Raw genomic sequence first — 16,926 nt, 5'->3', positions numbered from 1 at the left:
ATTAGTCATGCGCTGCACCTCGGGAGGTGAGTAGCCAATTGGCTACCGGGCAGAACTAAGCCACAATAAGTAGACTGAAGGAACTCAGTTGCGAGGGGAGAGACTGCAGAGGAGACAGGTTTCTCTAGCTGCAAGGAGCCCAAGGCTAGGGGACAGAGAGAGATAATGGAGGCAGTGCACTACAGGGGCAGGGTAGGCTCCAGCCAGGGAAGCCCTGAGATACTGGTTTTGCAAGTACAAGGAAAGGACTTCAGTAGCTCAAGGGGGCAGAAAAATTATCCAGATTCATTTGGACTTGTTTGGGTGACCCCAGAAGGGGTTTGAACTTTGTAACTTGGTCACAGGGCTGCACCACAGAAGACCTGGAGTTGATGGCAGGCAGGAAACCATGGAAGATAGCGGCAATACCCCACACTGCTGCAAGGGGGCGCTCCATGGGTGAGCACACGCAACCATAACCCCCATGACTAGAGTGAACACCTCAGTGTTCTATGTATTTATCCTCGCAACACCCCTGTGAGGTAGGGCTGTGCTATTGTCCCCATTGTACAGATGGGAAACTTGAGGCATGGAGCGACTAAAGCCAGGTCTACACTGAAAAATCCACCCCCTGACCAATGCAGTTATACCGACTTAATCCCCGGTGTAGACAGCGCTATGTCAGCGGGACAACTGCTCCCATCGACAGAGCTATCATCTCTCGTGGAGGTGGATTAACTACGCCAACGGGAGAAGTTCTCCCTTCAGTATAGTAACATTTTCACTAAAGCACTACGCTGCAGCGTTTTAAGTGTAGACCCGCCCTAAGTGACTTGTCCAAGGTCACACAGGAATCTCTGATAGAGCAGAGAATTGAGCCCACATCATCTGAGCTCCAAGCTGGCACCCTAACCACTGAACCATCCTTCCTCTCTTCTTCAGTTGCTCTAATTTTAAATGACCCAAGAAAGGAGAATTCCACCACTTTCTTTGCGAAGAGTATTATCTCTGACTAGTGGAAAAGTTCTTTGGATATTCAGCCCAAATTTTCATTTGCAGAACTGATATCTCATGCATGCAAAATCCCCATTAGCAAATAGTCCCCTGTGTTACTAGCCGCACTAACCTGGATTCTTGTTTTTATAATCCCCGGTTTGTCTGGTGGTGGCCACATCTTCAAATTCTGATAGTCCAGTCTCTTCATCCGCAGAAGAATGAGCAACCTTCAGTTTCACAGCACTAAAACCTAAAGGAATGGAAAATTAAAGGAGTCACTCCACAGTGAGACACACAAGGGCTGTTGGCTGGTAATGATGTGTTCATGCAGTTGTTAAAAGCAGACACATACTTATCAAAACCAATTCCAGCTCATATCTGACCTTGTCCTGGGGTGGCAAGGCAACGTGGTTTCACGACTTAGTTTCAATCTCGCTTGGTCTTGTCAACAATGAGTGATCAAACTGTGTTTTAAACAGTGTCAGTCTGGACTGGTTTAAATTCTGTTTAATGCAGGCTCAGTAAAGATCCAGAGCTTGGCCCCTGTACAGATTAGGTTCCCCACAGAGAGGGCAATTGGTGTCAGTTGCAGGGCTTGGTTTTTGTGATGCTGATACCCGTCTACAGGGAACTGGACGGAGACCCAGCATTTCACTTCATGCAGGCCACTGAACAGCATCACGATGTAAACAGCTATTTCTGGGGAAAGCTCTCGGGGAACACCAGTGACTGTCAATGGGGCTGGGGCTCTAAATCCTATGATTGTTCAATTATCCCTGTGCACTAACTGAATTAATTGTTGGGTTCCATTAGCAGTTGGAAAGTATTAGTGTATGAATAAGACTGGTTGACATGCTTAGTGTTTCAGCCTGTCTTCTATATTCTGATGTAACCTTAATATTCCCCATCATCTGAAACAGCAGCCAGGCTAATCTAAACACACAAACATCCTTGCTGCTGAGTCTGGGCCATCATTCACTTGCAGAAACCTTTGACCTCTTAAATCACTCCAAAGCAGAGTGACAATTAACAGTGTACAATCCTCTAAGGCCAAGTTAGGCTTCCTTGTACCCGGCTTTGTGGCTAAAATTTGCTTTCAGAACCATTCTAGTTCAGCTGAACAAGCTGTTAAATCCTCAGTGGTGCATTCTGAACCGCACAGCTCCTGTTTGAACTCCTTTGTGATGCCCCCTCCACACTGCTGTGCTGCCAATTCTCATGCACGGCCGGAGTCTCTTGCCATGGTTTTTATCTGACAAAGATTGATATCATTCGCAGGGAAGGCAGAGTGGATCTTCCATGCTGACAAGTCAAAAGAACAATAAAATGGACTGACCCTTCCTCTATTATTTCTTAGTAACACCTAGCTCATGTCTAGCACTCATCATCCATAGATCTTAAAACACTTCACACGGGAAGTCAGTATCAGCATTCCCATTTTACAGACAGGGAAACTGAGGGGCAGGGAAGTGACTTGTTCCAGGTCACCCAGCAAAGCAGTCACCCAGGAATAGAATCCAGCTCTCCTGAGTCCCTTTCCAATACTCTATCCCCTAGGCCACCCAAAAGAGGCAACTACCTAAGCAAGTTCTCTTATGTCTACCTGCGAGCAAAGCTCTGAAACCGAAGGGCCAATGAGTCAATGGTGGCCCTCCACTGACAGTGTGTGAAGCTGGTGGAAGGAGGATTCTGTATTTGTGGGGGAAAGTAGGAAACATTTTTGTGGCAGGTTCTTGATTTAAGTCCTGACTATGCAAAGCTACATAGAGGCTTGGGCATGTTGGAAAGCAAAGCTCCCAGGTGGATTAATGGGCAGATGGCCGGTTTCAGATGGAGAGTGGGGCGGGGAGAAAGGGAAGGAAGGTATATAAAATGAAGTACATGAAGGTGTGATGTGGACCGGATGGGATGATGTGGAAGCCAGGGGGTTAACTATGTAGTTCTCCTGACCACATGTAGATAGCACTAATGTGTCATTGCTCCTGAGTCCATTTCTTGGATCCCTATGCGTGTAAGGTCTGTAAACCTTCGTTACCAAGAGTCCAAAAGCGCAGGGCTCAAGGGGAGAGAGAAAAAGCAACGACAATATAAAAAGCCACCACGAATTGACCTTTTTGGTCACCATCCCTGTTCTAAAGTCTGGCATGGGGGGAGGGATAGCTCAGTGGTTTGAGCATTGGCCTGCTAAACCCAGGGTTGTGAGTTCAATCCTTGAGGGGGCCATTTAGGAATCTGGGGAAAAAATTGGGGATTGGTCCTGCTTTGAGCAGGGGGTTGGACTAGATGACCTCCTGAGGTCCCTTCCATCCCTGATATTCTATGATTCTATGATCACGGGCCCCACCCCCATTCCCAGCGCTGGGAAGCGGGGAGCTTCTGTCCTAGCAGGTGCTGGGCCTTGCAAGCTGCCGCTCTGCACAGCCCCGGCCTCTTCTCCGGCAGCGCTCAGTCGGCACCAGACTGGCACTGACCTCTGTAAACTGGGGCTGGAGGAGCAAAGGTCACTTTGCGAACCTTCCTCTTCAGGGGCCCTAGATGCAGCAGTTCCCCGGCGTAGCTGGCACTGGGCGGCTTCTCTTCCTGAACCAGACGTTGGTGTCGCTGCGTCTGCTCCCGAATTCTCTCTCTGAGCTGCTCTAGTTTGTTGTCGGGTGATCGTCTCCTCAGTCCCTGCTGCTTCTGAGCAATGGGACTATTGCAGGGAGAAAGGGAGCACGTGACAGGCGTGGCTGGCGGGCGCATGGGAGCGTGGCTCCAGACTGCACAGGGGGCGGCTTGCTTGCTGTCCTCCGGGGAAGAGGGCAGATGCTGTGGGGAGCAGTGAGCTCCCTCCACCTGTTCTGTGGGGCTCGTCTTGCCTGTGTTTATCTGGTCACTAAAACTGACCCTGCTTGTCAGTACGCTCAGAGTCTCTGGAGTAGATTGAATGCCAGTTTCAGCTCTGCCGCCTTGGGCTTCCGTTCTGCCGGGGCTGCATGTTGCAGAGGTTGGCTCCCTACTGCAAGGCAGGTGCATCGTTCTGGCTGATCCATTCCTCACAGCCTGGCTCTCAAAGGACTGGCTCTCTGGCCAAGCAGGAGAAACACTTGCACAATTTCCCCTGTTTTGAGAGAAGAAAAAGAGCCTGAATGCACTGAACTCTGGGGAATTGAATGATCAAACGGCTAATTACGTTTCTTACTTCAACGCTAATTTGAGTTTCTATCACCCGCCTCTGGTGGAGGATCTCAGAGCTGCACAACAATCCTCATTTATCCATATAACAGAGGGGGAAACTGAGGCACAGCAGATCAGGACTTGCCCAAGATCACACAGCAAGTTTTGTGGCAGAGCCAGCATTAGAATCCCAGCGATCACTGCTCTGACCTCTTGGCAACACTCACTCGCTTCATAGTGACAACGGCGAGAATACCCAGTCCTCCTAATCCAGTGCACAAATCCCTACCACTTGAGAAAAAGGGGAATTTCCCTGTTACCCATGAGCAGCGTTGGGTCTCTGACACACTGAACAGTTATGCACTACTGCCTTCTCCTGCAAGGAGCCATATCTATTGCTAAGTTCAATATTTGCAAATTAAAAAAAGCAAGGAGCAGTGGGAGAATCTACCAAAAAAAAAAAAAAAGGCAGAGGAAGGGTGGGGTTATTATAAACTCTGGTTAAATTATTCAGGTAGGCTCATTAGGAAGATTAACTAGTAAATCCGCACGCTGGCTCAGCATGCCACTGGCCTTGCTGGTGAGATTTCCTAGGGAGAAACAATTTAGGAGCTTTAGTTCTTTTTAAAAAAAAACACAAAGTTTTGAGCTTAAGAGACTTTTGCTCTTTATGGGTGTCTGCATCCAAGGACCTAAAAGCACTTTCAAAATCTGTACTAATTAGCCACTCCCAGCCTGAGAAGCAGATATTGGGTGTAATTTACCTGCAGGATAGACAGCTCTCCCCAGTCTTGATTTCATTTGAAACGGTTTCCTCTTGGCCTCTGTTACTGTCTATAGCACAACACAACCAAATCAGTGAGAGTCTGAAGTTTTTCTTGAATTAATATTTAAGTTTGGCTGAAGAGAGCACAATAGGCTTTAGTGGGAGGTCTGTGGAGACCAGATCTGGCCCTTTAAACACACCAGTACAGTTTAATCTGTGAGAAATAGTACACAGTAACAAATCTCTGGAATGGGCCAGTCTTGACTTGGCCCAGCCTTTGTGGTTCTGGACAGGGCTGTTTCTGGGTTTGCACAAGTCAGTTTGCTCTTTGGTGTTTCAGCAAATAATGGCCTCAATCTCTCTCCTGCACTACTCAGAACTTTTGTTTCAGTGTTGGTAGCACTTAGTGTGTGTGCTGTCAACTCTTTCTAGGCTTCCAGGAGCAACTGCCACAAAATGAGGGTGAAATGGTGAACCCCTGAAATAGATGGTGGGAGTGGGAGAGCATGCATCACTGCTCATTGTTTGTACTATGGTAATGCCTAGAGACCCCGTTCACAGAGCAGAGCCTCACTGTGCTAGGCGCTGTACACACAGGAAACTAAAAGGGCTCCACAGAGCGCACACAGTCTCCTCCTTTTACAGCACCTGCGCCGTGGCTCTGCAGCGGTGTGCACCTTACACACAGTGTGTAGCACTGGCAGCAGCAAGGAGGAGCAGCCTTGGCCACCCCACTGCCCACTCAGGCTCCTGCCATCACGACAGAGGGGCTGCAGGGCCAAATCTAAGCGAACACACTGGGCAGTGAAGTGGCTGGTGCTTCTGCTCCAAGCCACTGCTGTGGGACCAGTTCCTGCTTCAGGGCTCCCCCTGGGGGCCTGCTGGGCCTTGGCCCGCTTCCAGCAGGCTACGTCCCCTCTGATGAATGGGGAGTGACACAGCACCTGGGCAGGCCGAGCTCGAAGGCAGGATCTGAGCATGGGACGGACTTGGCGGGCAAGGCCCTGGGGCCAGCGGCTGCAGCAGGGATGGCTGTACAGGGATTAATGGTGTGTACTGTGGGAAAGATTTCTGGGGTCACCTCTGCACCTGTGTGGCAGCTGGGCAGGGCTCTGGTCTAGGGCTATGCAAAGGCGGGCAGCTAATACACTCAAAAGCGTTCCCCAGCCCCAAGCAACACAGAGCCTGAGAATGAGCTCACTGGACTGTACGGAAAGGTGCCCATTGGGTTCACTGGGTTTTGACTCGGATATATAATCTGCTGTTTGTAGGGAACGTTTGTGCCCCTAGTTCACCCTCCTCTCCCATCCCGACTAAGCCTTTCTTTGTGATCTTTCTCAGTCCCCTAGATCAGTGCAGAGGGGTCCATGTGAAGCCCATTGACATCAGCAGCGCTCTGTGTGAGTAGGGTCTGACGTCGTAGATCCGAATGCAGAATCTGGGCCTTAGGGAGGAGGACTGTTCCGCTTGTTTCAATGGAGCGTGCATCTTGCCCTCCATTGCTGTCACACTGTGTTCAGTGAACTTCTGGGCTTTAATGCTGCAGCCAGTGATTGGAAAGTCTGAGAACCTTGGTGTCCGTTAAACCCCAGGACTGAATCTGAATCCTCATTTCCCCTGTCTAATGGTAACTCTTGTTGGGAAAGAAAGGCAATTCCTCTTCAAAAGCAGTCAGCAAGGCAAAGTATCCATTCCCTTGGAACAGATCGGCTCCATATGTCTCTCTTGCTTTTCCCATTAACAAGACAAGAGCCTAGGAATTAAGCTGTTACCTTGAGAATGGTGCAGTGCCCTGGTGCTTTGGGAAGAAATAGCACCCCTAAATACAAGAGAGTCAGCAGCTTCAATTTATTTGAGCATCATTTATTTGATGCATCCGATGAAGTGAGCTGTAGCTCACGAAAGCTTATGCTCAAATAAATTGGTTAGTCTCTAAGGTGCCACAAGTACTCCTTTTCTTTTTGCGAATACAGACTAACACGGCTGTTACTCTGAAAGCAGCTTCAATGTTTTCCTGCCAATAAACTCAGTTGTGAACGTGAAAAGAAAACCAACAAACTGAGTTCTTGTCACTTTCTGTTTTTATCAGTGATCTGGTGAAACTCCCTGCTTCCTTTCTTAGCCTCTTTTGGCTTTTAGAGAATGATTTTAAAGGCTCTTTGCTGCAATAAAAGTGTGTATTGACACAGAGATAACTGTCCAGCTCTAAAATCCTAATGGAGACGAGTCATGGGTAGTTTTTATCTTGATATTGCTGTTTGAGATTAACACCATGCTGCCCGCCTGTGCCTTACCTCCACAGATTCCCTATACCTTACATCCACTAGGATTTCACCTCCTTAGTTACAGCCCCCCGCCAGTTAGTTCTTTCTCATTAAGTGCTGTGTAGCTTTCCCCTTTGGCTGATTGTCTGCAGTAGAGAGGGGAAAACAATCAATCCCAGCATTGTTTCTCCAGTAAATCAGAACTCACCAGGGCTCCTTTCACATGGTAGCTTTTTCCTGGCTTTCTGATCTTTGGCATAATTCCAATCTTCGTGGTCAAATTTGTTTTCAATCCTCTGTAACTGTAAAAAGGCAAATTTCCCTTTCAAAAGGGACATAGGATGTATTTCTCTGGTTGCCTTTTGCTGGTATATGTTGCTTCTCTGATTAATCTTTTCCTCCCGGCTACTCTGTGCGTAAACACTGGCATGTCTAGGCATGTTACCTTTGGTATTTTCTACAGTTGGAAGGAATGCAGTTGACTGGAAAGATAAGAGACGACAAACAACTCTCTCCATTATCTACGCTGGTAGGCCTAATAGATTTTTAAAAATGTATTAAAGCCAATGTTAAAATTATCTAATACATAGGTTAAGGAAAGTGTCTCTACATCTGGGTATAATGCTAAACCCAGTTCTGATCCAGCTTGTGTGAATCAGGAATAGCCCTACGGCAGACGTGATACCAGTGATCCTGCAAACACTTATCTGTGTGTGTAACTTTACTCAGGTGAGAGTAGTCTCAGAAGTCAATGGCACTAGAGTTAAACATATGCAGAAGTGCATGCAGGATCTGGGCCTACCCTATTAATATCATGCTTCACTATCGCCAGAGACGAGTCAGGTTGCCAACCTTCCAGGATTGCCCTGGAGTCTCCAGGAATTAAAGATTAATCTTTAATCAAAGAGTATGTCGTGTAATGAAACCTCCAGGAATGCGTCCAACCAAAATTGGCAACCCTAGCAGACGACCTGTACCTGCCGATAGTGGGGGGGCAGAGTGAGGGAAGTGGCTTCAGTAGATGTTACTGAGCGTGCTCAGGGAAGCCAAGCAGCAATTCTGGGGGAGGCACGTGACCCATATGTATGCACCCACTCTCCCCCACATGTCGCCTCTGATTATTGCCATAATAGCAAAAGACGACAGAGCTGGAGATATAGGGTGAAGTCAGTAGGGTCAGGATTTCAGCCATCATTCAGGCAAAACTTCGTGTAACCAGAGGCACTTTCCTTAAGAGTCAGAGTTCTACAAACCTCACTTACCACTTCTTTGGCTTTGTGAAGACTCTTCCACGCCAAGGCCACGTCTGGGGAAAGAATAAAGATACCAGTGATGCAACAGCACACAGGAATACCTGTCCGTGAAAGAGCTCTGTTCTGTTGAGCTGATGCTCACTGGGCCAGCTTGCGAAATGCTTCCTCAGCAAAACTTCCACCCACGTCCATGGGGAATTTTGGCTGCTTAAAAACTGAGCTGGGTTTGCCACCCTTATTCCTGTTGGATTGAACTTAACTTTGATGCCCATTGGGCTACCTGTGTGAAAGCAATTTTGCAAGATCAGGCCCAGCATCTACTTATCAAAAAAGTACATCAATTTTTAAAAACCTGTGTTGAAGTAAGGTCAATATTCAACCCCTTCCCTCCCAACCACACGCACGCTTGGGGCTGACCTTGGCTAGTTACATCAAGGTAAAAACTTCAGTGCCTTGACTCCACTATCCCAGTGTAAAATCCTAGTGATCTCAGTATAAAAACACACCTATCTTTTGCAATGAAGACACAACCCCGACAGAGAGGGTGAAACGGTAAGAAGGATTTATAAAAAGTGATTCTATTTTTGTCACCCAATCTCTGTCTTCATCTTGTAAATATTTAGTGATGGTAACTACACACCACAGGCTTCTTTTAAGTAAAAATCTTTGGTTTAAAATAAAAATAGACCTATCTTTCACTGTTACTATACAGGCACTGGAAATGTGTAAGCCAATTACCTGCTAGCGGGGTTGATTCTTCAGCTGCAACTGTGCAGTCCACTTTTAAAGCCATGCTGCAAGTTTGATTAGCTGGCGTCCACCTCTGGAACATTCACAAGAATGTGCTACTCATTGGTGACAATTGAACACACTTCTATGCTTTGGATATGTTTAACAGTTTTCCCTTGTTTACAAATGCTGATCATCAGTAACGACACTTAGTATTTAAAGAGCACATTGAAGACCTCTGCGGTGTTTGCAAATGACTATTTTCATTAATCTTCTCAATGCCTCATGAGGGATGCAAGTGTCCCCATTTCACAGGTGGGGTACAGAGGGTAAATGACTCCGGATACCATGGATGGTCAGGTTTCAGAGTAACAGCCGTGTTAGTCTGTATTCACAAAAAGAAAAGGAGTACTTGTGGCACCTTAGAGACTAACCAATTTATTTGAGCATAAGCTTTTGTGAGCTACAGCTCACTTCATCGGATGCATTAGAAACTAGGTGTCCCACTTACTTGCTTTAGTCACTAGATTATGCCACCATTCCAAAGCAGTGACACTAAGGGACTTAATTCCCCTCCTCAGATCTACCCAACCAGTCCCCAGTTAACCAGTCTGGTACCTTACTTGCCTATAGTAACATCATTCATGCTTTTAACAGCTCCATGGCCAGTGGGATCTTTGTGGTTCTTTGCCCAGGAGCTGTGCCAAGATTACATCCCAAATGCACCATTTCTCTCCAGCCATTCACAGAAGCACTTTAGAGATTGTTCATCTCTCCAGACTGATTAACCCCAGCACCCCACTCCCAGTGGGCTTGGGAGAAAAAGCCCCCGAAAAGCCTCTGAGTCATCTCTTTTCTAGCTGCTCCTCCCCTGCCTGTCCCCCAGCTGCCGAGCTAACCTGCTGCCATTCTGCCTTCATCCAGCCAGCCACTTGATGTGTAAAGCTGAAAGGAAAGATAAACTTGACAAATGAAATCCAAGTCCCGCCCCTGGCCCCTCCTGTGTGGGCGCCACAAGGGGCGGGAGAGACAGAGCAGCAGGATCCCAATGCACACACTTTGTTTGAACTCTCTTTGGTGGGTGGCCAGAAGTGACAGCACAATGCAAGGCTGCTAGGGGACTACAAGAGAACAAACAGCAAAGCTATTCATTGACTACAGAGCAGCCTGAAAGCACATCTCAGCTTGCAAATATGTGGCAGGGTGCCAAGGGCTTTTCTTTAGAAGTCGTTATCCACCCACAAAGACTGACACCCTGCTGGTGAGCGCCCAGCCCCTGCCCACTGCCCACTACACCACTTAGGAAGGAACAATCTACACACAACTACAAAATGGAATGGCTGGCGAGGTGATAGTACGTCTGAGAAGGATCTGGGGGTGATAGTGAATCACAAACTGAATATGAGTCGTCAATGTGATGCAGATGCAGAAAAGTCTGATATCATTCTGGGGTGTACTAGCAGGAGGGTTGCATGTAAGACATTGGCAGTAACTGTCCCTCGGCACTGGTGAGACCTAGAATCCTCATTACTGGAGGTTTTTAGGATCAGGCTGGACAAACCCCTGTCAGGGATGGTCTAGGTTTACTTGGCCCTGCCTCAGTGCAGGGGGCTGGACTTGATGACTTCTCAAGATCCCTTCCAGCCCTATGTGTCCATGATTCACTAATGTGTGGTAATCAGGAATTCAGGGCCCAAGATGGGCAGAAGGCCTGGAGCTTTCAGACTGGCAGAGAATACTGCACTGGGGGCGGGCTCACACTCAGCCTGGAGGAGTTTGCCCAAGCACCAGCTAGGATGAGCCATGTGCCCCCAGAAATCCTTGCTGTAATGGAACGAGTCCCCATCTCAAATCAAGCCGTCTCCTTTGCTTCTTTTTATGGGCCTGTCTCAACTCTGATCCCTCCCTCGGTGACAAGAATGAGAGGGTTTGTCCCAACAAACCAGGAGCGTTGGCACTGCTGAGCCTTTTGATGTCTAACGTAAATCCCCAGCTCCTGGAGAAATATGGAGTAAGAATCCCAGCTTTTATGTAGGGGACAAAAAGTCCGTTTCTAGCCCAAATGGCTACTGAGCCATGACTGCACCCTCAAAACACAGAAATTAGTAGGCAAAGAGACTCCCAAATTTATTTATCGTGATTTTAAGCCAATGCCATGATTTCCGGGAGGCCTGGCACCTGGTGTTGGAACACTTGCCATTGACAGTACTCCGCTTTTGGGGGATTGTCTGATCTATCTTTTAAAATCTCTCTGGCATTTCAGACCAAAGGGAGGGAACAGCTATTGTTTGGCAAACAGCAGATGGCGCACTCCGCCTGCAGAAAGAAAGGTAAGAGAGCAGTTTAGGGGCTGATGAGGTCTTCAGTCTTCACTGTGAGATCTAGGTTGCTGGCTGGATTTGGATTGTCTAGTCCCAGATTTAAGAACCTGTAACTGGGAGCTCTTAACTCATTCCCTTGGTGTAATGCTCCATCCCTACACACACCATTTTTGCTCATTTTATTACGATGGTGCAAATTCAGTGCTCAGGAAAGGCACTGACCTACCTGAATCTTGGGAAGCGGGAGGGGGGAGTTCCCCAGAACAGTAAAAGGCCTGCTCCCTCAGATGAGCGAGTGGCTACAGAACCCAGAATGTAAGTGATTACAGGGGACAATAAATGGAACATAGGGATAGGGCGTGCAGGTCAAAGGGTTAAAACAAGAAATCCCAGGGAGACACTGAACAGACAACCCTGGAAAATGCCCCTTGCCCTAAGAAAGAGATGAGGAAATCAATGGGCACCGCCCAGAGGAACTCTACCCAGATGCATGCATGGATGAAAGAGCAGGGAAAGTTGTAGAGAACATCCCTTTCCAATGCCTTCCTCCTGGATTGATGAATGTGCCAGGAGAACACAGGAGAATAGAGTTCTCTAGCTAGCCACAGGCCAGGTACTGAATGGGCACTAATTGTACCCCCTTGCACTGCCACTACCCCCCCAACATGTATCCCCTCTGCTCTGAAGAGAGGACAGTTCACTTCTGCCTGTCCTCTGAGACTGTCACGATGGGGGACCGGCCATTGGTTGTGACTGGTTTGCAATAGAGATTCCCAGGCATTGGACTGAGATGCAGCCACTCATTTCACAGCGCCTCAGATGGTTCTGACTAGAGAGGTATAAACACTTCACAGTGAATAACTCATCTGCTGAGCTGAGTTCATTCTCTTTCTATCTGCAAACTCTCCACAAGTGACAGCTTCAGATTTTTCTGAGGTTAATTTGTTTGACGTTATTCGGTTCTTTCCATGTCTAATTCTTGGATCTGCAGACGTCTAGCCAGCAGTTTCTTGAGAGTAGTTGAAATCTGAGCTGTGTGTTTTAGTTTTGATGATGGCTCTTAATGATGTGTAGCACTTACAGGCTCCAGTCCCCGTTGTGCTAGACGCTGTACACACATGGTCCCCGCTCAGAAGATTTTACAGTCTGAGTGTGACAAGACACAACAGATGGTTCCAACAAATTGACAGGGGAGCTTGATTCCAATCTGGGATGATTGGACTCAGATCATCTGGCAATGTTTCTGTTTCTTGATTGGATGATTTTTAGACTCTGGTTTCCTGTGGAATGCTTGCATTTGTGAATTTGAAATTTGCTTCCCACAAATACCCTCTAATATAGGTTAAGACACGTGCTGTTTCCATGGGTCTTCCAGCCAATAAATCCATTGGCTCAAACACACATGGGAAGCAAACACAAAGCGGTGCAAATATAACAGAAGTGAACTGATTTCTATAACCAACCAAATATGGGTGGAAAACTTCTTCTGACCCAACTGCAGTAATGACTATCAACATCTGCCATTTTGGGGTGGAATTCAGTGAGTGACCTGCAGATAAGACGCTTCGTATCCCGTTCTTTGTCCCACAGTGACTGCTTTGCAGGGCAGGCTGAGGTACTCTTTCTTCAGCTTTAGATTTACATTGAGCCTGATTCTTGCTTCTGTTTTATTTCCTCTGTGTTTTTTTCCCCTGTTGGAAAGTGCTGTCAGATGTGTTTAAAGGGCCGTGCCAACTCTGTAGAACTCAGTATTATTGGAAAGTCCATACAGTGTAGGGAGAGATACTGACACAAACAACCTCCTTTCATGTGCATGGATTCCTTTGGTCTGTACAAAAGTTGGTTTGAAAAGCAAGTATCAACCCTGCCCCCAATCTAGTAAACATTTTCTTAGCCTTGGCTCAAATGTTTCAACTATTTTGGGTTTGGAGCCTAACCCAGCTAGGAATTCCCAAGCTGCAGATCACAGCAGCAAAAGTCCCCTTTTCAAGTGGCTCCAAACCCAAATTTTGGCCTGATTAAGATTTTCCAGTGCTAAGAATGCAAAGCTGTGCCAAGAATGGAACCACAGCCACTCAGGGCATGTAAGTGATAAGAGTCTTAAATTCAATCTTGTAATTCACAGAAAGCCCTTGTAATAATGGGTCTGAGCACTGGGAAGGGAGAAGGAACCAGCAGTGGGAAACCTTGTGGTTGAAATAGGACTTCGGTTGAAAACATCCAAATCTTGGAAATCTTACAAGAGTGAGGGGAAAGGCTCATGTTCCCCCGCCGTCGTCTTCTGTTCAGTTGCACCTCAAGCCGTTGCTCACAACGGCAGCCCTGGATACACACGTCATGCCATGCTGTGCCTTCAGCTGCTCCCGCACAATCCTACTGAAGGTGCTAGGGTTGGACAGGTGTCAAATTTGGCTCCCATCTCTCTTGGCACTGCAAAGCCTCAGCAGACTGGCTGTGCAGAGGAAAGCCAAGAGATTGGCCACTTGCCCAGTGTGTTGTGCTACACACAGCAGAGTGTTAGACCACAAATCTGTCAAGATGTGAGGAAGTGACACCTGACACTGGGCCAAATCCTGCCTGTAATAGCATGCACGTAAGGCCCAAGTCGGTGAGCCAGATTCTGCTCTGCCATGCAGAAGCACAGCCATTCAAGTGAAGGCACTTTAGGTCTGCACCAACATGATGCAGAGGAGAATTTGCCTCACTGACTTCAATAGGCGTTGCTCACAGGTCATCCAGGGCAGAATTTGGCCCATTGTGCGTTAGATCATCCAGAACTATGCTGTACCAGCCATCAAAACCCAAATTCCCCCCCTAACAGTCAATGCAGCCCCTATTGATTTCAATGCTGCTGGCCTGGAGTGTCGGGTGGGATGTGGGGTATGTGGGCCATAAAGCAGAGAATAGCCATTTTAAGGCCTTCCAAGGAAGATCACTGCAAGTTTTTTGCAGCTATGGACCTGCTGAGAGATTCACAGGATACCACACTCAATGGCATTAGCCCACAAAATGAATGTTGCCGTTCTCTGATCCAAATAACCAATTCAGCAGCTCTTACTAGCTACCATTTCGGTCAGTGCCTGTGTAGTCCTTTCCTTCCTGCAGAATGTGAAGGTCTGAGAGGAAGGGCTGGACTCGGGAGATCTGGGTTCTAGCCCCAGCTCTGCCACAGACTCCCTGTGAGACCTTGGGCTAGTCACTTAATCTCTCTGTGCCTTAGTTCCTCATCTCTGAAATGAGGAGGGTTATCCTTCCTTTATCTGTCTTCTCTATTTAGACTATAAGCTCATCGTGGCATGGAGTGTCCCTGGCCCGTACTTTGTGTGTGTGCGGGGTTAGCACAATAAAGCATTGACCTGGGCGTTCCTATAGTATTTCTATAACCCCATGATCTTTGGGTTGCATTACGGCTAAATATTTGTGAGGCAGTGTCTCCTGAGTTTGGAGGGTTTATCTGAGTTTGTTCAAACTGCAAGGTTGGCTCTGTCTTTGTCTTCTCTCAGAGCACGTTGCCACTGATTGGGAAATGAAACCAATAACCCACAGTACATGGCCAAATTCAGGAGATGTGCATGGATGTGAACAAAAGGGGAAAGTTGTCCTAGGCCTGTGTGATCCGAAGCAGCTGATTTGCATAGTTCTAGCGATAAATTCCAGGGATTCTAAGCAGAGATGGCGACAGAATATGAAACTTGCAGCTCTTGCTGCTTCAGGCTACTGCATATGGATAAAACTCTCCACTCTCTCCTTTCGGTTGGTCTGTTGTCCTGAGCGCTTAGTTTAGGGAGCTTCTCGCTTAGGGGAAATATGTGCAGGCAAAGGAATAAATAAATGCTCCTTGTTTGTTGTGCTGGAGTGTTTGGCGAAGCAATTTACACCAGAAGCCCTTTTTTCACAGCAGTTCCTAGTTAGCCACCAATCAAAGCACAGATCCAGGCTTTAATTGCAAACTGGATGTGACATGAATTTTGCGATAAACATATGGCAGGAGAAGAGAGCTGACTAACAATGAAGTGTGCCAGTCTGAACCCTGACAACCAAGGGCCTGATCCTGAACCCAGGAAATCAATGGCAGAACTCCACTGGAGCTCAGTAGGGGTAGGGGGCATGCCATTTAATGACCTGAAATTTGGGCTTGATCCTGCAAAATGTCAAGTTCAGAGTCCTACTTATTTCAATGCCGTATCCCCTAGGCATTCCCTGAGCTAAGTGCTGTGCGGTGAATCCTGCAAATGCAGAGGTGATAGTTGCTTGTTATTTAAGGCAAAGCTGAAAAGATTTTTAGGCTGCCACTGTCCAGCCCTGGGTCTATGCAAGGACCCACTGAAATGAATAGGAATGCTGCCATCAAATGAAAGTCTTATGTGGCTTTCTGTTTGCACTGACTTCATTTGGGAATGCCTGTAAATAGAAGCCTGTATTTTCTGCTTGGTGCTCTACAATGATAAGAATCATGTACATCAAGAGGGAAACAGACCTTTAACCCTCCAGATTTTATGTTGAATGCCAAATCAAATATGGGAAAGGACAAAGTATCATTTATATATACTTAAAAAAAAAAAGCCATTCAGTTATTGCAACAGCAGTGGAGAGATGAGGTAGAAATTAGCTATTCATGGACTGCTTGTTTGTTTTTTTCCTATCAATAAGGGAATATGTGAACAGAATCTTAACTGGAAGACCCAGGGACTAACTGCCTATGGTGTTACATCGAACGTGGGGGAGAGAATGTAGTATCCATGGTAACTGGCTATAGCAAACGTGGCTCTTCATCTATATTAGAGGGTTTATAGCACCAGAGCTGGGACCAGGCAATTTAAATGGAGCATCTCCAGGTAAAACAGCACGTTTCATTGTAATAACCACAACATCTCAATTGCCTGTAAAATGAAAAAGGTGGAGGGGATGTGACAGCATGGTCCCGTGGCTTATGAGCCTCATCCAAAACTCACTGAAGTCCGTGTAAAGACTCCCATCGGCTTTGGGCCAGGTTCCATATGCGCCATTGTGCAGCAGAAGGAAACAACCCAGCGCAATGCCGGACCCGCTGTGCCCAGCAACCACAGAGTGGAGAGCAGGTGCATGGCCTACTCGGCTTGTTGGCCAAGGCCCTCAGATGGCCGAAGCTGCCCCACGTGAACACCTTACTGTTAGGGCTCTGTGGTCCAGCAGACGGTCGGAGCTGGGGAAGAGCCCCTCTAGGAGGTACTGTCCCCTGGCAACAGCAGACTTTCTAACAGGTGCTCTACAAGGAATCGATGGCGCAGCGTCCCCCTGAGCTGCCTGCTCACTGGCCCCGCCCTCTCACCAGGATACATTTCACCTCCGTATATAGCTGAAAAAAACCTTAAAACTTGGCTTACGTTTTCCAAACTCACCAGGCAGTTTGGGTGCCTCCAGTTCTGGGTGCCCAACCTGAGATACCATTGAGGGGCCTGACTTTCACAAGCCAGGTGCCCTTT

The 16,926-nt window shown here is 47.4% G+C and overlaps 1 protein-coding gene across 1 annotated transcript in view; it reads right to left on the bottom strand.

Annotated features, from left to right (window-relative positions):
- CCDC187 (coiled-coil domain containing 187) overlaps nucleotides 1-10,087 on the bottom strand; it is a 71,515-nt gene extending 61,428 nt beyond the window's left edge. The window contains exons 1-7 of the mRNA XM_073314475.1: nucleotides 10,043-10,087; nucleotides 9,153-9,528; nucleotides 8,424-8,467; nucleotides 7,370-7,463; nucleotides 4,896-4,965; nucleotides 3,447-4,075; nucleotides 1,106-1,225 (exon numbers count right to left, since the gene is read on the bottom strand). Of these exons, the coding sequence (XP_073170576.1) occupies nucleotides 1,106-1,225; nucleotides 3,447-4,075; nucleotides 4,896-4,965; nucleotides 7,370-7,463; nucleotides 8,424-8,467; nucleotides 9,153-9,246 (1,051 nt within the window). The 5' untranslated portion in view covers nucleotides 9,247-9,528; nucleotides 10,043-10,087. The remainder of the gene's footprint in view (nucleotides 1-1,105; nucleotides 1,226-3,446; nucleotides 4,076-4,895; nucleotides 4,966-7,369; nucleotides 7,464-8,423; nucleotides 8,468-9,152; nucleotides 9,529-10,042) is intronic.
- Between the last annotated feature and the right edge of the window lie 6,839 nt (nucleotides 10,088-16,926).

The sequence above is a fragment of the Lepidochelys kempii genome, chromosome 16, assembly GCF_965140265.1.
Source record: "Lepidochelys kempii isolate rLepKem1 chromosome 16, rLepKem1.hap2, whole genome shotgun sequence".
NCBI lineage: Eukaryota > Metazoa > Chordata > Testudines > Cheloniidae > Lepidochelys > Lepidochelys kempii.
Note: the sequence above shows the minus strand (reverse complement) of the source record. Positions and strands in the feature narration are given on the sequence as shown.